Raw genomic sequence first — 23,247 nt, forward strand, 5'->3', positions numbered from 1 at the left:
CAGCTCTTGCAGTACAACAAGCTCATCTCACCTGGTCGAGGTGGCGGTGGAGCCCTGCTGCCCACATCCCATCTCGGACTGCCTCCTGTGCCGAACATCCAGGCGGCCCCGAGGTCCAGGTCCAGATCCTCCTCGAAGGTGTCAAACAAGGACGGTCATAACGCCAAGCAGTCTCCTGCCGTGCAGAGCTGCCATGGGACGAGGGGTTCAAGAAACACCGAGAGACAAGACCGTGAGGCCATGACGATGGGGAAGGACAAGGAGTCGATACCCCCGGCCAAGGGCAAGGACACAGCACCCCAGAAGCCGCCGCTCAAGGCACAGCCTGACCTTGCCCACCCGCTCCCTTCCCGTCCTGCCCACCGCGCTGCACAGGCTCATCAGCAGTCTGCCGCAAGTTCCTCCCAGTCGAGCTCAGTCCCGTCCACACCCCATCAGCGCGCGCGTGATTTCTTCGAGGAATCCCGCGAGCCCTCGCCCAATGCCATCCAGAGCCACTCGCCTCGCTCAGTATACTCGGAGCCCCACGGCGGGGCTGCCACCCTCCCCACCCGCCAGCCTCAGTCACAACGGCCCTGCCCGTTTGAGACCGCCTCTGTCAAGTTCCGCAGACGTATGCCCTATAGCTTGGGGGCTGAGAAGCTGGAAAGGATAGACGCGGCCAAGATCAAGAGCAAGCTGTCGGAAGATGAAGAGCGGAAGCTGTCCACAGACATGCGCGAGATTTATGACAGGTTATTGCCGTCCTCAGAGGTCGAGCAGAATCGTGAGAGGCTGGTCAAGAAGCTGGAGAAGATCTTCAACGAAGAATGGCCAGGGCACGACATCCAGGTGCACTTATTTGGCTCCTCGGGCAACCTGCTCTGCTCGGACGACTCTGACGGTCCGTTGATTTGCCCCTAGGGGACCCCCCCCCCTCTCCCTCTCCCCAATCTGTGCTGGACAATGGGCTTACAACCACCATAGTTGACATATGTATCACGACGGACTGGAAGGAGTTGGAGGGCGTCTGTATGATAGCGGACCTCCTGAACAAGCGTATGACGCACCCCTTCCTTCTTAGTCTTTGCCGAGGATACTGTATACTAATGACTCTGCTTGGCTAGGTGGGATGGAGAAGGTCGTGTGCATATCGAGGGCAAAGGTCCCTATCGTCAAGATATGGGATCCGGAACTCAAGCTGGCCTGTGACATGAACGTCAACAACACACTGGCGCTGGAGAACACGCGCATGGTTCGCACATATGTGGAGACGGATGAGCGCGTCCGCCCGTTGGCGATGGTCATCAAGTACTGGACCAAGAGGCGTGTTGTCAATGATGCTGGTGAGTTGTCTCCCCATATCGCCTGTGCTCAACAAGACAGCTCTCTTTTTGCTGACGATGGGAATTGTTCCACTATCTGCAGCCTTTGGGTTCACGCTTAGCTCCTATACATGGATATGTATGATCATTGCGTTCCTTCAGCTTCGCGAACCACCTGTCCTGCCGGCTCTGCATCAGTGCCCACACCTGAAGCTGCCTGCAGCGGGTGGCCACAAGAGCGACTTTGCAGACGACCTCAGTCAGCTGAAGGGGTTCGGCCGCGAGAACAAGAAGTCGATAGGGGAGCTGCTCTTTGAGTTCTTCAGATTCTATGCGCACGAGTTTGATTATGAGACCATGGCCTTGTCAGTGCGCCTCGGCAAGATGATCCCGAAGACACAGAAGAAGTGGAATCATGCCATGAACAACATGCTCTGCGTCGAGGAGCCGTTCAACAGAGAGCGCAACCTGGGCAACACGGCAGACGATTTTTCGTTCCGGGGGCTCCACCTGGAGCTGCGCCGTGCGTTCGATCTGGTTGCCAAGGGCAGACTGCACGAGTGCTGTGAGCAGTTCATTTTTCCCAAGGAGGAGCCTTCAGAGAACAAAGGCTTTGTTAAGCCGGCGCCTCGCCCTGCCATTATCCGCAGTTCCTCGCAGCAGCAACCCGGCCGAGGCGGACGGAACGGAGGGGGCCGAGGCAACAGGAACCATCTTCGCAACGGCAATAGTAATCGGAGGGCATCGTCCAGCCATGCCTACGAGAACTCCCAGGCCAGTGCCGCAGGCATGGGGGCCGCCGCCCTACCTCACCCTCTGCTGATCAACCCCGCGATGCAGGCTGGAGACCTGCAGCAGTGGTCCCAACTTGCACAGCAGTATGCCTCCTATCCTGCTGCGGATATGGCAATGCTCAGTAATGCCTTCTTCGCACAAGAGCGGTGGCAGTGGTTCGCACACCATCAGGCCCAGGCCCAGCTCCATCAGCACGCCGTGCAGCAGCACGCACAACGCCTGCAGGCCAGCGCCGCGCTGCCGACGGAGAGATCCCGCACTAGCTCTTTTGACCAGCCGCCGCCTCTGACGGCACCTATTCGGCCCGAGTACTACGTCTGGCCTCCCCACCTGCAGCCGAACCTCTATCCTCAGCAGCAACAGCAGCCGCAGCATCAGCAGCACCATGCCGGCTTCGGGACGTACCCGAACTCCCCATCCGCCTCCACTGCGGCCCCCGAATTTAGGAGAAGCCTGCACAGGTCGAATGCGGCGAACGAATCTGGAAGCTCGTCCAGCAGCGGCGCGCTGAGATCTCAGTCCCAGCCTGCGTCTCGGACATCTGCGCCCATCGCCCAGGCTGCCCGAGGTGTGAGCGGTGCAATGGGCAACGCGCCACAGGCCAATCTCTCGCCTTTCCCTGCCTTCGCCCCAGACGACAAAACGGATTCGGAGGCTGACGGAAGTTCGAGCAGGACTCTGCCAGACTCACCTCCCGAGGAGGACAGTGCTGGCTATCTCGGCTACTTTGTGGCTGGCTCGAACATCCCTTCTCAGAAGATCTCGGCTAATCTTAGCGTCCTCGGTGACATGGGATTGAGTCGTGCGAGTCGTCGCAGGTTATCAACCGAAGGGCCTCAGTCTGTCCTCGACAGGCGCCTACAGAGGACATCTCGGTCGCCTTCACCTCTCGGGCACGGTAGAACCATATCCGCTGGGGCGAATTCGGCGCCGCTTGCCTCCGTCCCTTTCCCGCACGGCATCAATCGATCTGCGAAAGAGGGTGCGCCGCTGGTCGCGAACGGTACCCACCCTGTGCAGGCTTCACATCTGCCCTGGCCCCCAACAGCCGCTGACGATGCCACCTATGACAATCCGCTCCACATCAGCCAGACACAATCGGCCAGCAGCCCCCTGACGACCGAGGCGACGACGGCTGCACGGCCGCAGGTGACGCCTGATTTGAGGCCAGCAGGGCCTCCTGACCGTCCGCTAGTCGTGGATGGAACCATAACCCAGTCACCTGTCTCGCCTCCGACCACGGCATCCATCCCATCGTTTGGACAGCGGCTGGCAGGCCCGCATGGTATCGGCAGCGGCTATTATGCAACAGTCCCCGGAGACGGAGCTCAAAACAAGACAAAGGCCGCAGACTTCAAGTGGCAGCGTGTCGTGTCGAGGAACCAGCCCGGAATTGCGCCACGCGATATGGCACCCCTCGACCTGGCCATGCCTGCCTCGGTGTATTCCGAGTCGCAACACCTGTCGCCGGTCTATGAGACACGGACTCCATCGCCCACGGCGTATCGCGAGAAGCTGCTGCCTATACAGAGCGTGGGGTCTTTGGACCTTCCCTGGCAGGCTCCCCGCGTACTCGAACCTCCCCACAAGCCGTCTGAGCGGAACGGGACAGCCAAGGACAATGAGCCTGGTCTCGCTCAGCTCCCACGAACCACCAGCCAAGCGGCACGAGAAAGCACCACTGCGTCCCGTACAACCAGGGGCGAACTGGAGAACGGGTCTAATTGGCAGAAGGCAAAGACGCGGAAGAAGCAATCAGACACGAGGGCTACCGGCAGAGCGTCTACGCACAGCGAGCAGCCGCCCAAGAACGAGTCGGAGAGAAAAGGCGGATGATCGAAGGCGCAGTGCAGATCGAGACCGCAACACCAGCCGCTACTGCGCGAGCGACTTGTGTTGCAGATGATAACCTGAACAGGGCCCCGAATGTTGCATTTTGGATAAGTGCATGTCACCATCAAGCCTGGTCACAGGAGACGTGGGCAGCCAGGGGCATTTGCCTCATGTTGGACAAGATACTCCTGTTCAGGATCTTGCTGGCCCCTTGGTCTAATGTGCTATCCGGACGCCTCGGGCTGGTGTTTCTGAGGTGCAACTTGTACGATTTTGCCTTTCACGAAGCCAGTGCTGATACGGTCACGATGAAGGAACACCTGCACAGGCTACGATCTTGAAGTGATCTCGAAAGTCGCCTGCAGTGTTCCCACGAGGCGATGAGTCGTCTTGTTCTATTTTTCAAACGATGGGCCAGTGTCAATTTGCGTTCTTGTTGTGTGCATCAACTTTCAGACAGGCGTCTTTTTCACGGGTTTACTACGATATCACTGGTACTATAGAAGATCATTCGAGGACAGCATACATATACCACAAACATTGAGCGAACACTGCAAAAAAAAGAAGAAACGAGGACAAGACAGGGTAGGGCATTTTCGGTTCGGCAGAGCATAAGGCATTTGCAACGTATCCACTTTCTCTTTTGCGAATGCGATTCCGATTCGGACCACACCTATGACTTCCAGTCAACCTGTTATCAATTTGGATCATGGGAAATGCGTCACGGAGCAGATGCGCAGGTTAAGCACATGTTGTTCATCGCATAATTTGGTTGGGCTAGGACGTCTCCGGTCTTAGGATTTGACGAGTATGGTGTACTGGTCGTTGTCTGTCCTCATCTGGCTCTTTGTTCTCGTCTTGCTTTTGGCTTTGTAGCATGAGTTAGGGCGCAACCCTTGGGAGATCGGCATGTCTCCTTTTACTTCGACAGGGCACCAAGTCCCTGGTAAGATATGGTGTCAACCCTACGGATGTCTGCGTCTATCTCAATTATCACCAATGCAAACCGGCAGGGATTGAGACCTTTCTGACGGCAAACGGTCAAGTCGAGAGACACAATCCAGTCAGATGGTAGCGTCGAAAGGGATGTCAAATATGCAAGATGGAGCATGGACTCGTGAAGGAATATGTTATAAGAAATGCTTTTGTTTTGGGAAGGGATAGAAGCGAGGAAATTGTTTCGTCACTGGATGGAGTTTACGTCACGGCATGGATACTGAACATAAGAGGGCACCACGGATGGTTTGCTGTCAATACCACATAGACTGGGAGAAGGGGGGAGGGGTAACGTTGGGTGCATCTTTTCAAAGACGCGCATGAAAAAGAAAAACAGGGACAAAGTGCGGATTAAAAAAAAAAAAGTCCATAAAAACAAAATAAAAAAAATGTTGAAAATCTATTTAAAAGGATATATCAGTGTATCTTGGCTGCTACGTATGTAACACTGCCGCTTGGGATGAGAAACGTTGCATGTCAAAATGACTTGATTTGAGGTCATGTGGGACGTTTTTCTTTTGTTGGGGGGATTTCCTTGAATCCTACCCACGGATCCATGCTATCATTCCCCAGTCATAGGCAGCCAAGGCTCGATACACACAGATGGGCAGAAAGAATCCAGGCGTGGTAGACACAAACATAATATCCATGTACCAAAGCCTGCAGTCTCGTAGGACGAGATCACGGTCGTCCAAGGTCCTAGCCAGCTATGACAAGGACATAATTCCGTGTTCGTACGAGGTGCGGCTCTGAATTTCAGGGGGGGGGGGGGGAAAGAAGGATATCTAGCTACTAAAAACGAAATAGTCCGTCTGCGGTGTCATTATCATTGTCATTGTTCAATCATCATCTTCATAGGGACCAGTAGATATCGACCTTGACAGACTGGACAAAGTTGACCCAGCTGCCGAATCTGGACATAGCCCAGACGGTGACGACATCACCCAGCTTCAGGCTCCGGACAAAAGCACCATCACCCGTCGCCTCACCGCGGCCCATCTCCTTCAGTTCCTCGGCGGTGAGTGGGTCCTTGTCGTCGTTCCAAGACCAAACCACCACGTGAGTGGTGGGATCGCGGATGGCGGTCTTGTTGTGCTGGATAGTAAGCTGGCGGTCGGGATGAAGGGGGTGATCAAACTCAGGTCGGTCGGCATAAACAGCCGGGTGGATGGGTCGCAGGGCGTAGACGGGCAAATACGGATCAGGGAGCGGATCGTCGTGAAGAGGTTCCGCGTCCTCCTCTGCCTGAGGTTCCCTTTCTAAACACCCTTGGGGACGGGCAGCGTTCTTGTCAAACCTCTCCAGACCAGCGCAGAAGAAGGTGTTGGAGCCCCTGTAGGACCCCCTGTCTCGTAGAGCGTTGCCTGACCAGCCCTGGTCGTGGCTGGTGATGGTGAAGACGATCTTGCGGCACGGGTGCTCGAGAGTGCTGGTGGGGCTTTGGATCCAACTCTGGAACTGGGAAACTGGGTATTCGCCGTCAGGGGAGAGAGGCTGTGGCGGGGCTCTTGTAAGGGCGTAATGGCGGTCGTCGTAGTGCGTCTTCCTGGTGAAGCCCAGAGGCTGCGAGCGCAGCTGTGATGGTTGTCAGCAGGGAAGCGTCGTACGCACATAAGGTCACATCACCATAGCCGCAGCAGCAGCAGACTCACCAGGAAGTGGTTCTCCGTTGCCCTGCCAGACCTGACAGTGACACTGGCATCGAGGAGGGCTGTTGTGTGAGGCCAGTATTCGGCGGCTTCGACGATGGACAGCACGACCTCGGGTGGTAGCCTCAGTCCCTGCTGCAACATCGACTTGACGATGATTACATCCATGGGCGACGGCTCGTAGAGTAGTTGGGCGCTCGCGCCACTTGAGGAGGAGGAGGCATGAGAGCTGGACGGGGACACAGGCTGAGACCCGGACGGAGATGTTGTCGAGGTGGAGGAGGGAACGATACCCAAGGTGCGGTTGACAAAGCTCTGGAGGAAAGGGAAGAAAGACATGAAGGGCAGGAGGAGGAGGAGGACTGTGAAGATTGTCCCGAGGAGGCTCATGAGCTGTGTTGCAAGTGGTCTGTCCTGGTCCCTTCCTATATGGTTGTAATACCAGCGAATCACAGTGTATGTATGCAAGTTGTGGTTGTGTATTGATGAAGGGCTCAAAAATGTGACAGCGTTGCAGTCATACTTGACCAGCAGCAGCCTAGATCTGACGTATCTGTGTTGTATTGTTGTACCATGTATGTCGAACCTGGAGCCTGCGAACGTACTCTGTACTTTTGACGCGTGGTAGTTACTACTATGGTAGGTGGTGTTACTGCTGTATACATAGTAGAGTACATGGGCGGTCGCCAAGGGTGTAGTGGGGAATGCGGGGCTACGTCATCCCCTTATCTCTTATCTTCTAAACACCCCTAAGGGGTAAGCACAGTAAAAAGTTCTGGAGCGATCGCGGGATGACAAAGTTGCGAATGATTACAAACCCCGCCTGCCGTTTCTGCTTCATTCCCTTCTCACCTGCGTTGATCGTACGACAAGGCGTGTGTGTGTGTGTGTATGTGTGTCGTGGGTGGGAGGCTTTTATCTCCCACGCCTCTCATTGTTCTTTCGTCTGTCATCCTCGTCGTTTCACATATCGCACTCCAATGAAGCTGTCGTGAAGATGAGCGCTCAACGATCAGTCGCAGGAGCTCTCCTCCGACTCGCCAGTGTTGGCACTGGGGGCCGCAGCAGTTCCAGCACCACAACCGCTGCTCATAAACTTGCACGACTCGCCTCAACATTTCCTCAACGGTCCTCACCTCGGACGATCGCTCCATCGACCCAGCGATGCCTTCACTCGACACCCTCCCGCTCCAGCGGCGCCTCCAACCCCGCCATGTCCTTTCCCTGCCTCGATGCCGTCGAGACTACCTCCGCTACACTCGAGGCCAAGTCCTCTACCTCTGGCCCCGAGCCTTCCTACACCACGGGGGCTACCCTCAAATACCACTGTGACACCCCGATCCTGCTGGACTGGGGAGGAACGCTGCGCGAATTCGATATTGCCTACGAGACGTGGGGCACGCCCAATCACAACAGGTCCAACGTGATCCTGCTGCACACGGGTCTGTCTGCCTCGTCCCACGCACACTCCACCGAGCTGAACCCGCAGCCTGGATGGTGGGAGAAGTTCATAGGACCCGGCTGTGCTCTGGACACCGACAAGTACTTCATAATATGCACCAATGTTCTCGGTGGCTGCTACGGCTCGACCGGTCCCAGCAGCATCGATCCTGCTGATGGCCAAAATTATGCCACACGTTTCCCCATCCTGACTATAGATGACATGGTGCGCGCCCAATTTAGGCTGCTGGACCACCTCGGGGTCGACAAGCTGTACGCCAGTGTCGGGTCCAGCATGGGCGGCATGCTGTCCCTGGCGGCCGCCGTGCAGTTCCCAGACCGGGTGGGCAGGATCGTCTCCATCAGTGGGTGTGCCCGGAGCCACCCATACAGTATAGCCATGCGCCACACCCAGAGGCAGGTTCTGATGATGGATCCCAACTGGAACAGGGGTTATTACTACGGCAAGATTCCTCCTCACCACGGCATGAAGCTCGCCCGCGAGATTGCCACGGTTACCTACCGCTCCGGCCCCGAGTGGGAGCAGCGCTTCGGCAGGAGGAGGGCTGACCCGGCCAAACCCCCGGCCCTGTGTCCGGATTTCCTCATCGAGACGTACCTGGACCACGCCGGCGAGAAGTTCAACCTGACGTACGACGCCAACAGTCTCTTGTACGTCAGCAAGGCCATGGACCTTTTCGACCTGGGCGGCGAGAACAGGTCGCGCACCGCAGCCCGGCGAGCGGAACGAGAGACGGAGCTCACTTCGGGTGGCGGCTCTGTTGGCTTTGATGCCAGCTGCAGCCTAACCCTGCCGGAAGATCCATACGAGGAGCAGCCAGGCACCAGTGAGGGCGAGGTAGACCCGAAGCAAGCCCTGAGCGCGAAGCCACCCGCGGATCTCGTCGCCGGCCTCGCTCCCCTGCGCGATCACCCGACACTTGTCATGGGCGTGGCCAGTGACATCCTGTTCCCCGCGTGGCAGCAGCGTGAGATTGCCGAGACGCTGAGGTATGCTGGAAACAGGAAAGTCACGCATGTTGAGCTCAGCGAGGAGCAGAGCATGTTTGGTCACGACACCTTCCTGCTGGACCTGCAGAACATTGGAGGAAACATCAAGACCTTCCTGGGTTGATAAGGGGACCAGGACGAGATATGGTAATCAAAAAACTTGTCTGTCAGTATCTTGGGGCGACCTTTTCTCATCGCAAGACATGAATGCCTGGTAAGAAGATGGGTACTTATCATCTCAGGTGAGGCGACCATCGGAGGCATCTTCGAGAGACCAAAACTCCAGTGGCCAGGAACTTCTCATCCTCGTGCCATATTATATATATATATGCCAGATCTGTGCACATCCTCTATATACCCGCAAGGTTCAATATTCAATCTAGCTCATTCCAATTTCAAAAGTATCTAGCGAAGACAAACTAAAGTCGATGAATGTTGCTCCGTTGCGCTGTATGCATATAAAATATCAAACTTGCGGGGACGACATGGGAGGTGGAACTGAGCCATTGAAGATTCAACCACAGCAGAGGGAAAAGAAGTGGTCCAGGTCAAGTCTTTGGTCAATTCATCTCATCTTCTTAACCTGCAACCAGCTGCGAGTGTGTGTGATATGAAGAAGAACATTGCCTGTTTCGGCAGCCAGCCGTGATCTGATTGGTCTGCCGCAACATCGACTCATGCACTACTTGGCATACTCTGTAGCACATTTCTGACCTGGACCTGGTAGTAAGACAATTAGCATTCAAGCTGAGCTTGGTCTGGGCATTTCTTGGGCGTGATGTTCTTGTGCTCAGCAGTTTTGTAGATGACTTGATATAAATGGCTGGCTGTATGAGGGTGTGATTTTTTGGTGGGTAAAAAGACAAGTGGGGGAAATTGGATTGAAGTCTAGGGTAAGTGGTTACCCTAACCCTGGTTCTTCCCATCTGGTCCCTGGACGGCCAGCTACACCTTGGTCTGTCTATTCAGTGGTACAAGAGATCAGGCTTGAAGGGGCTTTGACTACTACTACCTACGATGATAATCATGGCCACTGGTGAGAGAAAGGAAAGAAGGAAAAAGGAGAGAAGGATTTCCGAGGGACAAGAAATCTGGAGGAGAACTTGTTAAAAGCGTCAGCTAACTTTGGGTACCCCCCCCCCCCCGGCCGGTTCTTTTACATACTTCATATACTCATCATTCATTCTTAAATTACCCAGAAAATGGTGATCATGTTCGAATACCAAGTAGCCACTGAACTAACAGAACCTGAAAATTGTTGTTCATCCCCCAGTGGGAGGTTTTATAAGATTACTGGTCATTTCCATGGAGGCTTTTCATGACTTTCTCAAGACTACCTCAAATCCAAAGCGTGCCAGGGCATGATCCCGCGGCTCAGGGTCATCGAGTGTTGAGACTGTATAAAACATCTGCACGAGTGGACTTCCCAATACTCTCGACTTTGCGATTACTAGTACCCAGACAGAACATAGATTTTTACAATACCATAATGATTGGTTCTGTTGACTCCGAGTAATCATACGTGTCCTGATGCTCTCTGGTTGAAGTATCATGTTCGTTCTCCCGCTCCACGTTTTCAAGCATCACTCAGAAGCCTTTCAGGCTCGCATCCATGTATCAAGTCACATACGTACCAGTCTCGAAAGAAAGTCAGTAAGATCTCCCTGTGACGCTAAATACCATATTTCGGAAAGAAGCCAAGATGGATAGAGAACTCACCTGCCAGACTTCCACAGAGACTTCTTCCGTGTCGACCCGCGCTACATACCCATACGCAACCACATAGTTCAGGTAGTTGTACGCAGAACACGCCGTCTCGAACGTCAAAAACACATTCGGCGAGTGGCCTGTCTCTCTGGCCAGGATAGTGCACCCGTCGGATGTCTGCAGAAGAGCCACGACGTTCGGGTTGAACTCGCCGTTGGTGTCTTGCATGCCAATATCAAGACCGCCAATGACCGTGCCTAGGGGTTGTTATTGATTGTTCTTTATCAGAAACAAGAATGCTCAGGAGGTTCATGTTCAGGTCCTTTTGAGTCCAATAACATCGAGTGCTTCGATAAGAGTACATGAGACGGACAGAGAAAAAATGTGTGTGTGTGTGTGTGTATGGCTGCTGGCTCACCCTCGATCGCAGGTCCGGTGAAACTACCACCCTGGACCGGCTCAAACACTTGGGTGCCCAATGGTGTGGATCCAAGATCGGTGAGCGTGCCGTCTTCAAGGTACAGAGTGAAAAGGTATGCCAATGCAGGAGCCGTTGGAGCGGTGTTGTTTGCTGAGCGTGCTGATAGCTTTGTCGTTGGTAGGGCCGATGCTGCGGCCGCCAGACCAAGCAAGGAAGTGAAGAGGGAGGACAACATTTTGAACGACAAGTCAAACGCTTCTTTTCTTTCTTTCGTAACAGCTTCGAGGCTGGTCACATAAACTCCCAATCGATCGTCGGTCCTGCATAACATAAAGCAAGTATGTTTGTACGACGGTTTGGATTTTTGCAGCTGACATCTATTATATAATCACTTCCTCCCTTGCATTACAAGCCAGTCTTGATTCTTCTATAACTCCGAACAATTACTCCGAATCCTTTAAGATCTAGCCCAAGGGGTGAAGGTGTCTACGCAAATACAACAGTGTCGATTCCAAATAATTATTATTATTATTCCTATTCGAGTCGCGCCGCAGAGTCCCTTCAGCCCCCATGTGAACGATTGCGCCAGGAGTGCGCGGCGTCTATGAATACATCAGCGTCCGGCTCTCAGATGCTAGGGCTGATATTGGCTCGCCCGAGTCCCAGTCTATGGTCCAGCCGCATGTTCCTAATGTAATAACATGTCATCTTTGTTGTGATCGAGACAGTCTATTGATGACTACGGCTGCGTTTGCAGCTCGCCAAGTCCCGTTCGACCTATTGGACGGTTCCAAGGGCCTAGCCGACTCTAATTACTGAATACTGAGTGCTGCGGCGGGAGATACCTTCAGTGAGTATGCTTCATGGGTCGCTGTGTCCCAATCTGGCTTGTCGGACCCGTCTACCACCCATCATTCTTCATACTCCTCGTTCTTGTCCTTGCCGCTCCTTTCCCTAATCCTTATAATGTTCATATAACACAATTACCTCGAGAAATCGGCCCTTGTTTCAATTCATCCAGTAATGTTGATTTTGCACGGCTAATATTTTTGAAAAGAATAATGATAGAGACTCGGAAAATGATTGTCAACTAATTCGACCCATCAATTGCGAGAAATCCTCCGATATTCAATCAAAGCCTAAATCAGCAAATGAGTATTAAGTTCGGAAACAATCACCTCACTCTGCAAAGACCTCAATTACGTCATTAAAAACATATTGATCAATACAAACGGCAGAATAGTTTGCTTCAACAGAGTTTGTGGGGCCATCGTGAACCTTCTCAACGCGGCTCAATTACTGATGTGTCACCACCAGTGATGCCATCCGGACAGAAATTTGCAGCTACGCCGAAGGCTACGAGGCTGTGGCGCGGCTCCACAAGGTGAATAATGAGAATTCGCGTTTCAGAGGGATAAACATGCGGCAGGAATTGCGCAGGTTCCCAAGGGAGAATTCGCCGAGTTACCGAGAATCGTCCGCCGTAGTGAAGAGTTTTTCTTTCAAGAGTGGAACTGCGGATGGAGTGTGCTCGGGAAGGCTTCGGTCCACAGCAAGGCGCCAAGAGTGATTGATGATTGTGGGCATGACCTCGTCGGGCAAACCGTGTATCATTTTCTGTGTGAGGTTTATCTGCTCACTGGTCCTTTAAAGGGGGGGATAGTTATTTATTCAGCTCGAAAATGGACAATCATGCGGTGAACTCCGGACCGCTGCACTTTCTTACACGTCCCCTCTCAATGCCCACTCCTGATGGATTTTACTCCTATGCCTATCGTATGTTGCCTCACCTGAGTCGCGGCAGGATTTTGTAGTCCGAGATAACTAACTAGCCCTTCCGGAGCGGAAGCGGAGTGGATCGTGGATCCCCCAAAAACATGGAGTGGCATGATAGACTAAAGTCTTTTGGGAGGACAAAATTCGTTGCGACGAAAATTGATATTAAAAGGAAACGGGGGGCCATGGAGGAGAAGAAACCGGTGGAAACCAACGCAATCATAATTCATCACAGGCACCGTGGCTGAGAAGAAGAACAACTGCCAGCAACGGGGGGATGCATAGGAAATGATTGAAAAAGACAACGCCGAGAATGACCCGACTGGAATTCTATCATCAGACTCATCCGCAGTAATTCTGCTGAAGGATGACCCGCCCAATGGCGGGCTGAGGGCATGGCTCCAAGTACTCGGAGCTTTCTTCATGTACTTTAACACTTGGGGTAAATGCCGTCCAAACCAATTTTGTATTCATATTGAAACAGAGAGAGAGAGAGAGAGAGAGAGAGAGAGAGAGAGAGAGAAACGGAGTGACGAGCCTAATCATTAACGTTTTTTTTTATTACGCAGGTATTGTTTCGAGTTATGGGAGCTACCAAGAGTACTATGAAGAGTCAATCCTCAGCACGAGCACCTCCTTCCAGGTCTCTGCGATCGGCGCGATCCAAAGTTTCTTCATGGTGTTCCTAGGATTTCTCGCCGGCCCTATCTTCGATAAGGGGTATTTCAAACCTCTTGTCAGGGGCGGAACGCTCCTCGTGCTGCTGGGGACCGTTACACAGGGCTTTTCGACCCGATACTGGCAGTTGCTGCTGTCGCAGGGCGTCTGCGTTGGTGTGGGAATGGGATGCCTGGCTGTTCCGAGCATAGCTGTCCCGTCCGCGTGGTTCACGACCAAGATGCCTCTGGCAAATGGCATTATAGTTTCAGCGAGCGGATTTGGTGGGTACGTATTCCCCCCTTTAGCCGGCGACCTTTCATGGAGAGAGAGAAAGGTCCGGGTGCCGTTTTGATTTTGCCTTCCACTGCAGTTGGTCTTACTTGAAAAGAAGAGAAAAGCTAATGTATATACACCATTCTCAGGGTTGTGTATCCAATCATGATCAAGTACTTGATCCCGCTCGTCGGCTTCAGGTATGCAAGTCTGAGCGTGGCGTTGGTGGTATTTGTCACATTGGGAATATCCAATGTGGTCATGAGCCAGCCCGAGTCCTCGCGACCAAAGAGGGCCTTTTTCGATCGAACAGTTTTGACGGACGTGCCATATCTTCTCTTCGTCCTCGGCTGCGTGCTCACGTTCCTGGGCCTGTACACAACCTTCTTCTACGTTGCCGATTTCGCAGTCGAGACGAACGTCATTAAAGAAGGCGTGGCAACATATCTGGTCACGGTCTTGAATGCTGCGTCCATCCTCGGACGCATCCTGCCTAACATCCCACAGATCACGCAAGGACTGGGGCCATTCAACATGATGATTATCTCGGTGTCGTCTCTGGCCCTCCTCGTGTTGTGCCTCAACGCCGACGCTGGCCTCGCGGGTCTCATGACGATAGTCAGCTTCTATGGGTTTTTCACAGGTTCCTATTTCTCTCTACAGCCCACAATCTTCTGGCGACTCACGGCAGATATGAACCGTCATGGGACCCGGATGGGCATGGCATCGACGTGCATGAGTTTTGGGCTTCTGATTGGGGCGCCAGCTTCTGGGGCGCTGTTGAGAACGTTTGGGTTCCAGGCCAGCTGGGCTTGGAGCGGGGTGACGCTGTTCTTGGGTTCCATGGCCATACTTGGCAGTCGAGGGCTGACAGGAGGCTGGTGCCCGTTCAAGAGCGTCTGAGAGACAGTCAGTGTGAGGGCTGGTTGGTGGTCCAGTGGGAAGAAGTCTGGCCGTGTTTAACACAAGAGAAGGACAGGAGAGGCTGAGGATGTAATGGGATGGGCGGCCTCAGACTTGGCTAGGGGATGGTCTTTTGATTCTTTTTTTCTTCTCCAAGATACCCAATGTCAATTTCACGTACCTGATTTCAACCACAGAGCATTCTGAGGGAGCCTATTTCAATATTGTAGGCATTGTAGAACAAAATAACATGCGGCGATAAGTGACAAGACAGAAGTGAAGGGCAACCCAAGGTCTCCAGCAGTGTGGTTCACCTGGTCAGGCAACGCATTCAATACCCTACTTAATCTTATAGATTTCATCCGAACATTGGCCCCATTTACCTGCCCGACGCGTTTACTTCCAAGGTCTGGCACCTTTCCACGAGCCTCGCGACTTGGTGCTGTGTTGTCTAAGAACGCAACAGCAGCAATTCAAACCAACAACAATAACACTTCGAGGCGACCCAACCAGCTACTGCTTTGATCTCTTTCTATTCCACTCTCTGTCTCTTTTCTCTGATGTCTTCCACCGCAACGAAATAGCGACCTCGAAAGCAACACACGCTTTCCAAACACTTCAGAATTCACAACAACATCAAGCAAGATCGCTATCCTGATCACCATCATCAACAACGGAAACCTTTTTTCTCTATTTCTCTCTCTCTCCAAGATGGCGTTCACCATCTTCAACAAGATCCTCGGCCTGTTGATGGCGGCCACCGTCCTCATCGCGGGCCAAGCCCTCCCCACGCACCACCTTAACCGCGGTCGCAAGCAGGAGGAGATGGACCGCGTCGTCGATGTCTGGAGGATGCCCACACCGCAGGAATTCTACGCGGTGTGCGGAATCGGGCCTGACGAGCGCCTCCCGCTTCCTCCTGAGGGGGATGCTCGCTATGCGCTCCTCCCAGGTCCATCCAGCCGTCGTCGTCCTTCCTCCTCCTCTTGCCCTCGCTCGCGCTCTCACCCTTGCCCTTCTGAACCCGACAACACCAGACCGACCGATGCGGACATCATGTGTGTTCCATCACACATCCCCAAGGTGAAGAGCGCCAGGCTGAACTGGTTGCTTCACGACCTCATCGTGTCCCACCCTGAGGTTGACAGCTGTTCGCCGCAGGGGCGAGCTCAACTCTACGAGCTCGCCAAAGCCGAAGAGGCCCAGAGGCAGCAGCTGGAGTCGTCTCAGCTGCATGAGCTGTTGCTGCAGAAGAAGAAGAAGAAGAAGCAGCAGCAGCAGCAGCAGCAGCAGCAGCAGCAGTCCAAGGCAGATCGACCTGTGGCCACCGTGTTATCGTCTCCTGCTGCTATCATCATCATCGACGACGACGACCAAGGACTGGCTGCCGACCTTGCCGACGAGGGAGACGCGGTCTAGGAAACCGTGTCCTCTTGTTCGAACAAGAGCGAGCAGGCCAGTCCTATAGCCGTCGTGACTGATGATGATGATGATGACGCACAGGTACAGCAGCACGATGGTGTACAGGTTTCGACCGAGGGGCTCTCCCCGAAGTCGTCACAGCAGGACACAGCTGTGGCGCATCTCATACAGCCCTCCCACGGTCTCGAGGAGAATGCTGCCAACCATGAGGATGACAGCAGCAGCAGCAGCAGCAGCAGCATCATCATCATCAGCGATGGTGGTGATGATGATGAACTTCTTGTGGTCGGCTCCGAGAGAGGGCAGGCCTCGGCCTGTACCAGCACTGACCCCACACCTCCAGAGGACAATAGCACCCTCTCGGATGGTGCAGTGGAAGATGAACTGAATTGCAGCCCTAGCATGGCTGCTAATCCGACTTCTCAGGCTGAGGCGGCCGAGGAAGACACTGTTCTCCCGAATAGAGAGGAGGCAGTGGGTGAAGATGCATCCATCACAGTGATCGTGGATCCAGAACCCAGCGGAATAATAGAAACCAGCTCTTCTTCTGAGGTCGTCGAGGACGTCGCCGAGAACTTCAACGAGATCGCCGCCGAGAGCGACGCCCACGCCCAGGTCCACATCGACGACGACGAACACATAGATGCGCCGGAGCCGATGGAGGTCGACGACGTGCAGGTTCGTCCTGAGGGTCTTCTCGTCCATCCCACGCCACAGCAGCAGAAGCAGCAACAACAACAAAAACAACAAGAAGAAGAAACCGAGGTCTCTCAAATCAAAGAGGACCCGGTGGGTGAGTCGATGGATCTGGACGAGGGACGATCTGAGGAGGTGTGGACCGAGATAATGGCGGACCTGGAGAACAGCTTTCCAGAGGATGATCCCATGGCGGACGTCCGAGTTGTCGACCAGGAGGAGGACGGCCAAGTCCTTAGTCAGGAGGAGGAGGTTCGTCGTCCCCCCAGGTCACCAAAGGGCAAGGAGATGGCTACCTTCGATATGCCCCCTACCCCGTACGAGATGACCTTGCCGCACCCCCACTACGACGACGATAACAACAACGACAACCATCACCAGCAGGCCATGGAAGATGTGCAGATGGTCGACGAGCAGGTCGCCCAGTGCAGTAATCAGCAGCAGCAGCAGCAGCAGCAGCAGCAGCACCGCACCAACTCCCTGACCAGGTACACCACCAACGACTCCATGGAGTCCATCGAACAAGTCGGTGGCAATTGCGTTTCCGGGCCGTCCAAGACAGAGGAGGTTTCGCAGGACACTGGTGGTGACCCAATGGAGGAGATACAGGTTTTCGAAGAGGATGCTCATCCCAAGTCTTACTCAAAGGACAAAGAGATGGCCCACTCCAACAACCCGACACCTGCACCGTACCCGACCGAGTGCATAACCACCGACGACCACCTCATGCAAGATGTCCACAAACAAGAAGACGTCCACATACCAGAGGAAGAGGAGCATATCTATGCAGAATCGTCGAAGGCCAATGGGGTTCAGCAGCAGCAGCAGCACTTCACGGAGCGCCATGCCGAACAAATCAACACGGACTACCACATGAGGGACGTCATCCAGGTTCGTGAAGAGAAGAATGTTACTTTGAAAGTGCACCGATACCGCCAACAGCAGCCATGCTCACCAACAACAGCCTTGGTTATCCCGCGCCGTCAACCCAGGCAGCCCAAAGTCAAGCCTGTCAAACCCATTGTCAAACCCAACCAGCGAGTCATCTTCAAGAAAGTCGGCGACAAGTTCTGCGGCTTCCAAGTCATCCCTCGGCCAGGCGGACCAAGAGATCCGACCGACAATGACAATAACACGCACGTGTCCCTGGCGCCCATGGTCCAGAAGAGAAAGTGGGACGAGCCACACAGCCAGAGCCAAAAGGGCTACTGCACCGCGGCCATCCTCTTCCGGGCCTTCCACTACTTCCAGTCCGAGGTCCACACGGGCCGCGTCGTGGAAGAGATCCGCCGGCTCACAGCAACCATGCTCCCCGACATGTACAGCGCAGCCGAGGCCAAGGTCTACGAGAGCGCCCTCAAGTTCGACAGGGAGGCTGTCGAGTGGCGGGGGACCGACCCAGCCCAGCTCCGCACCTACGTGGGAGGCGGCAGGTGGCGCTCGACCACCATCACGACCTTCCACAAGTTTGTCTGCGACCGCGGCTACCGGCCCTCGCACCGCGGGCCCTGGTCCATTGTGGAGGGCGTGCGGCTCATCATGGAGTACATGACCTACCGCATCCCCTTCCTCAACACCAACTCGCACGTCCTCAACTTCCTCGAGCGCCGCCTCACCCCCTGCGTCGAGTTTGCCATGCGCACGTGCGACCCAGGCCTCGGCGCCACGATACACGGCACGGCGAGGGAGCACGTCCTGCCTGCGCCCGAGCGGCCCGAGCACCGCATGTACTCCCGCTCCTACGCCGCGCCCCTGTTCGAGCTCGTGCGCGCCCGCCTCTTCTTCTGGGTGATCCACCTGGCCCCGACCAAGATGGGCACCCTCGACATCAAGTCGGCGTGGAGCTGGGTCCAGGACGTCAGTGACGCCTGCACCTTCACCAAGCAGGGCAGGGTCCACCACGTCTGGGAGGTCAAGGACAACAGCGGGCAGGTCAGGGCCAACTGGCGCGCCCACGACGTCGCCGACCCCGACCAGCTGCGGGGCTGGTTCTTCACCTGGCTCGACAACGTCGTCTGCCCGCGGCTGCACAAGCTCACCAGACACGAGCCCGACATGTACAGGTACTGGGTGTGTCTGCGGCACGAGCTGGACCTGGAGATCTCGGATTACCTGCTCGACTTTAAGGGCTGGGGTCCCGACCGGCATGGGCCGCAGCTTTCGAGTGCGCAGGCCATTGCTGATATTATTGCACAGAACTCTGGGTAATTTGAAGCCTGCGTCTGCGAGATAGTCAGTGGTCTTTGTTTGTTCCAAGGGGGGTGTTGGGCCAGATGGAGTGCCGTCTGTTAGAGAGAGGGACGGAAAGAACAGTCCCGGGTTCTATTTGTTTTCTTTTCTTCTTCTTTTTCTTCGGCTCGTTGCTTTTCATGTTGTTGTTGTTTTTTTTTGTTTTTTTTTTTTCGGGTTATTTTTGAAGGTGGACTTGATGGTGCACAATGACCACACCTACTATTGTGATGGCACCATATTTATGGGAAAGGGAACTTTGGCGTATTGATGTGAAGGGAAAAGGCATGATGGATACGAATTCGGAAGCCCAAGTGGAACAAACATCAGATTAGGAAAGTCAATCAGACTCACGACGCCCATCATCTCGGGCCAGATCAGATTTGATTTGAGTTTTGATGAAACCTGTGGGAATGCACATCGACCCGTGTCCAATCCTTCACAGTCTCTCGTTCGCCCTCCCTTTCTGTTATTGCACGATAGAACACGACGCACAAGTAGGCTCACGCTGCCTGCTTCTACTTTTTGACACAACTTGTGTTCAAGTTGTACGATCCCTCGCATCGTCCTCGTGCTTTTCCAGCATGCCATGCTCCTCGACAAGATTCTGGGTATCACCGAGAGTCTGGTTCGGTAGCAAGTACACCAGAATAAAGCCAGGAGTGATCTAGGAAAGAAAAAAAAAAGAAAAAAAAAATAGGCGTCAGTGAGCAATGGTTTGAAGTTTTCGATCAGTTGTGGTGTGTAGCATAAGATGAAGGAGTAACAGTGCAGAAGGAGAGAACAGGAAAGTCTGAACTGACAATAACCATGGCTGCCACGAAAAAGTAAGAAGTGACTGTGTTGTACTGAAAAACAATGACAAAGTTAGTTTGTCTTTCACGATCCTCCCCACGGTCTATATCTCATCATCATCATCATCATCATCATCGTCATGGAGGAGAAAACATTACTGCTTTGACAATGGCGATTCTCTCGGCCGTTCCCCAGGCAGGTATCGCGCCCGTGATGGAGTTGAACAGCGTATTGATCAGCCCGGGCGTGGCGCTGTCCCCGAGCTCCCTGGCCAGCTCCTCTCGGAACGTGCCCGTGTAGATGGCCCCCGAGATGGCATCCCCCACGCTCTGTCCCAGGATGCCAAACAGCACGGTCAGGGCGGTCATCTGCGCCGCCTCTGAATGGGGCACATTGATGGTCGCCGCGACGAAGCCGCCCGTCTGCACCAGGCCGTCGCCCAGGCCCTGGATCATCTGCACAACGTACAGCTCGGCGTAGGGCGGGTTCGTCTGCGTGCGGATGTGGAACATGACGCCGTAGCCGATCATGCGGACTACGCAGCCCAGCATGATCCACCACTTGTACTGGCGCGTCTTCCACATGATGAAGCCGAAGCCGATGCCGACGAAGACGATGGTGACTGCGTTTGTGTAGGATAAATAGGTGCCTTGTAGGACGGACATGTTTTGCGCGATGATGGCCCAGCTGTAGAGGGTGAGGTGATTGATGCAGTTTGTTAGCCAGGCATTGAATGACAAACCTTTATCCAGATTGTTTGGGAAGGAAGAGAAGAAAAAAAAAAAGACAATAAACGTACTTGTAAAGGTAGCTATGAGACGAAGCTGCTGCCATGTAATCCAAAAAGTACAAGAGAAAAGCGAGACAAATGACCCGGTTCTTGATGTACCGGCCAGGAAAGAAAGGATTCGAGGCCACCCGCGCTTCATACAGAGGAAGAACCACCAGCAAGCCAATCGGACCCAGCACGAACAGGGCGATGATCCACGGCGTGCGATACCCCTGCGGCTGCAGCGACGCCAGAGCCAAGGGCACGAGGATGAAGCCGAGAGACACCACGGCGATGACCAGGCCGCCCAGGTCGAGGGCGGCGCATACCTGGAGGAAACTCGGCTTGGGCTTGGTGCTGGGCGGTGCTGCCACGAGCTGCGCCTCGAGCCTCCTGGCGCGCCGCTGGAAGACGAGCATGATGATTGTGATGGCGGCGACGCCGACTGGGTAGCAGATGGCGTCGATTCCGATCCCCCAGTGCCAGCCTAGACCGCCTGCAGACATGACCGAGTCGATGCTTTTGGATTTTTTTAAATTTTTTTTTTTTGCTTAGTCTGAAGCTCTGGAGAAAGGAAAAAAATACGAGATGCAAAAGGAAAAGAAAAGAAGAAGGCTCGGGGGAAGGGGAAGGTCTAGGGGATTTTACTTACACGTAGCCAGAAATCCAGGGCATAATAATATAAGGCCAGAACTGAAACGAAACACCAAATCCTCTCTGCCGAGTCGTGGTGAAATCAGTGATAATCACATCGTTCATGGAATTAATAGCCGTCATGCCCAAAACCCGGATAAAAGTCCCCGCCGCGATGGCCGGAAAGGACCTCGCAGAGGCAGAGACGACGAGCCCGATCGTGATGAAGACCAGGGCGACTGGGTACATCTCGCCGCGCCCGTATATGTCGGACGTCTTGGCCCAGAAGGGCTTCATCAGGGCGAAGACGAGGTCGCAGACTACGATGAACGCCGAGGACGCCGAAATGTTCTCAAAGTCGGAGAGGGCGTAGGTGTAGTAGGTTCCGAAGGTGGTATTGTCGAACTCGCTGGTTCCCGCAGGAGTCTCAGTACATGGTGTGTTACGGGGTTCTTCTGCGTAAAAGAAGTGGGGAGGAAGATTGATGATATGTGCTTGACCAAAGTCTCAACTTACTATGCGAGCATGCACAAGCCTAGACCGAAAAACACCCAGAATTTGCCATGTTTGCCCCACGCAGACTCCATGAGCTCGGCCCTCTTCGCTCCCTCCCCGCTGAGCCCAACATCCGGCAGGTCTTGCTTGAGGCTTCCGGCATCTTGTTGTAGCGAGGGTAGCCTCTGGATAGGAAGCAGGTCGCTGGGCTCAGCTTTGGAGGACATGGTGCCTGGCTCGGCTGTCTTCTCCTCTGAAGACATTGATGTTGATAAGTAAGACGGCCAACAAGGAGGGGTAGTGAGGTACTGTCGATTTGGTATCATGAACCTGGGGGCTCTCTCATTTCTTCCCACGTTGTTCAGGCGGACCCGCGTGTATATTATAATAACACACACACCGATAAAGTCGTCGACTGTCGCTGTTGGATATTTCAGTAATCAAGTTATTGGCCACTCTTCTTTCAGCTCTGAGATTGATGGACTTACCTGAACGACAACTCACTGCAGGATATCTGCGGGCTCGGAGATAAGGCAAGATCTCATGATGGCCGTCTGATAATACGTTGCAGAGTGTAGATGTTACCTGCAGATCTCAAAGCAGGTCTGGTGGGACACGGCACATGCAAGCACACAAAATGGAGGTTGAACATTCTTCATTTGAGGGGCCCTGTTAAAGTTACCCTAACTCATCACACTCACTGGTGCATTGCACTGTCGCTCGTCCAGTATAGATAGGACTTAACGAAACCTTGTTCGATGATAGCCAATGGATAGCCAGAAACCTTTATTAAGACTGTAGAGCTTGGCCTGGGCCTGCCTGGCTGCTCCCTCTCCGCCCTTGCATTCCTCGGTGGATGGCCAACGGTTCTTGCTATTTCCAAAAGAGGAATCCGCATGTGAATGGGATCGGCTGACAGATAAGAAAGATGTTGGCAGACCAGTAGCAGCTTGTGCGTCAGACAAAAGAGATAGCGTGGCCTGGTGTTGAGATAGCGTGCTGAGTCGACTGCCTTTAACTAGACAATTAGACGCTGATAGACCTCTCTCAGGACTTGGACCTTTGGTAAAAGTCGTGTCTCTCAACCTCAAACAAGCCCCTATCTCAAGCAGATTTGGGTATACCAGGGCCTGCTGCGGTTATATCGATAGTGGCGTGGTTTATCCCCGTATTCCCCCAGTGTAACGACCAAGTGCCTGCTGTGACCCTCTGGAGTCAGGGCTCTCGGTAACTGTACCGGGAATACGCCAATCGCAACGTCCCTATTACTCAACTGTTCCTCATCCCATGCATGCCGTACTGTATGTACTCATCATCCGCTTGGGAGAAGATGGCCCTCTTTCTCATGCTGTGAGATGATCCGCCTGGCCGGTGTGCGCGAATATTCCTGTCTCTAACCTGGAGAACTGCAGCCTTTTGGTCCCTAAAAGTGAGAACTGG

At 54.0% G+C, this 23,247-nt stretch overlaps 8 protein-coding genes across 8 annotated transcripts; 5 read left to right on the top strand and 3 right to left on the bottom strand.

The window, feature by feature from the left end:
- Positions 1 to 246: 246 nt before the first annotated feature.
- M406DRAFT_260437 (uncharacterized protein) lies at positions 247 to 3,935 on the top strand (the record flags this gene model as incomplete). The annotated part of the gene is made up of 3 exons (XM_040917364.1): positions 247 to 883; positions 1,107 to 1,325; positions 1,408 to 3,935. 3 exons carry the CDS (start codon positions 247 to 249, stop codon positions 3,933 to 3,935), a joined length of 3,384 nt encoding a protein of 1,127 aa, XP_040776134.1.
- Positions 3,936 to 4,829: 894 nt separating this feature from the next.
- Positions 4,830 to 5,608, top strand: M406DRAFT_102277 (uncharacterized protein; the record flags this gene model as incomplete). The annotated part of the gene is made up of 1 exon (XM_040914999.1): positions 4,830 to 5,608. A coding segment is annotated over one exon (178 nt), but the record flags the coding sequence as incomplete, so codon positions are not given.
- A 172-nt stretch (positions 5,609 to 5,780) lies between these two features.
- Positions 5,781 to 6,793, bottom strand: M406DRAFT_221822 (uncharacterized protein; the record flags this gene model as incomplete). The annotated part of the gene is made up of 2 exons (XM_040915605.1): positions 5,781 to 6,503; positions 6,581 to 6,793. Coding segments are annotated over 2 exons (936 nt in total), but the record flags the coding sequence as incomplete, so codon positions are not given.
- Positions 6,794 to 7,790: 997 nt separating this feature from the next.
- On the top strand, positions 7,791 to 9,152 carry M406DRAFT_331484 (homoserine acetyltransferase; the record flags this gene model as incomplete). Its single annotated transcript, XM_040920636.1, has 1 exon — positions 7,791 to 9,152. One exon carries the CDS (start codon positions 7,791 to 7,793, stop codon positions 9,150 to 9,152), a length of 1,362 nt encoding a protein of 453 aa, XP_040776137.1.
- Positions 9,153 to 10,662: 1,510 nt separating this feature from the next.
- M406DRAFT_70325 (uncharacterized protein) lies at positions 10,663 to 11,391 on the bottom strand (the record flags this gene model as incomplete). The annotated part of the gene is made up of 3 exons (XM_040925344.1): positions 10,663 to 10,692; positions 10,748 to 10,992; positions 11,154 to 11,391. Coding segments are annotated over 3 exons (513 nt in total), but the record flags the coding sequence as incomplete, so codon positions are not given.
- Positions 11,392 to 13,220: 1,829 nt separating this feature from the next.
- M406DRAFT_258231 (MFS general substrate transporter) lies at positions 13,221 to 14,768 on the top strand (the record flags this gene model as incomplete). The annotated part of the gene is made up of 3 exons (XM_040917220.1): positions 13,221 to 13,374; positions 13,502 to 13,877; positions 14,015 to 14,768. The coding sequence occupies 3 exons, from the start codon at positions 13,221 to 13,223 to the stop codon at positions 14,766 to 14,768; spliced, it is 1,284 nt and encodes a 427-aa protein (XP_040776139.1).
- Positions 14,769 to 15,479: 711 nt separating this feature from the next.
- M406DRAFT_70323 (uncharacterized protein) lies at positions 15,480 to 19,094 on the top strand (the record flags this gene model as incomplete). Its single annotated transcript, XM_040925343.1, has 2 exons — positions 15,480 to 16,181; positions 16,272 to 19,094. The coding sequence occupies 2 exons, from the start codon at positions 15,480 to 15,482 to the stop codon at positions 19,092 to 19,094; spliced, it is 3,525 nt and encodes a 1,174-aa protein (XP_040776140.1).
- A 562-nt stretch (positions 19,095 to 19,656) lies between these two features.
- Positions 19,657 to 21,723, bottom strand: M406DRAFT_260184 (MFS general substrate transporter; the record flags this gene model as incomplete). Its single annotated transcript, XM_040917350.1, has 5 exons — positions 19,657 to 19,782; positions 19,919 to 19,963; positions 20,069 to 20,597; positions 20,710 to 21,198; positions 21,332 to 21,723. Coding segments are annotated over 5 exons (1,581 nt in total), but the record flags the coding sequence as incomplete, so codon positions are not given.
- Between the last annotated feature and the right edge of the window lie 1,524 nt (positions 21,724 to 23,247).

This window comes from Cryphonectria parasitica (genome assembly GCF_011745365.1).
Source record: "Cryphonectria parasitica EP155 unplaced genomic scaffold M406scaffold_5, whole genome shotgun sequence".
NCBI classification, from domain to species: domain Eukaryota; kingdom Fungi; phylum Ascomycota; class Sordariomycetes; order Diaporthales; family Cryphonectriaceae; genus Cryphonectria; species Cryphonectria parasitica.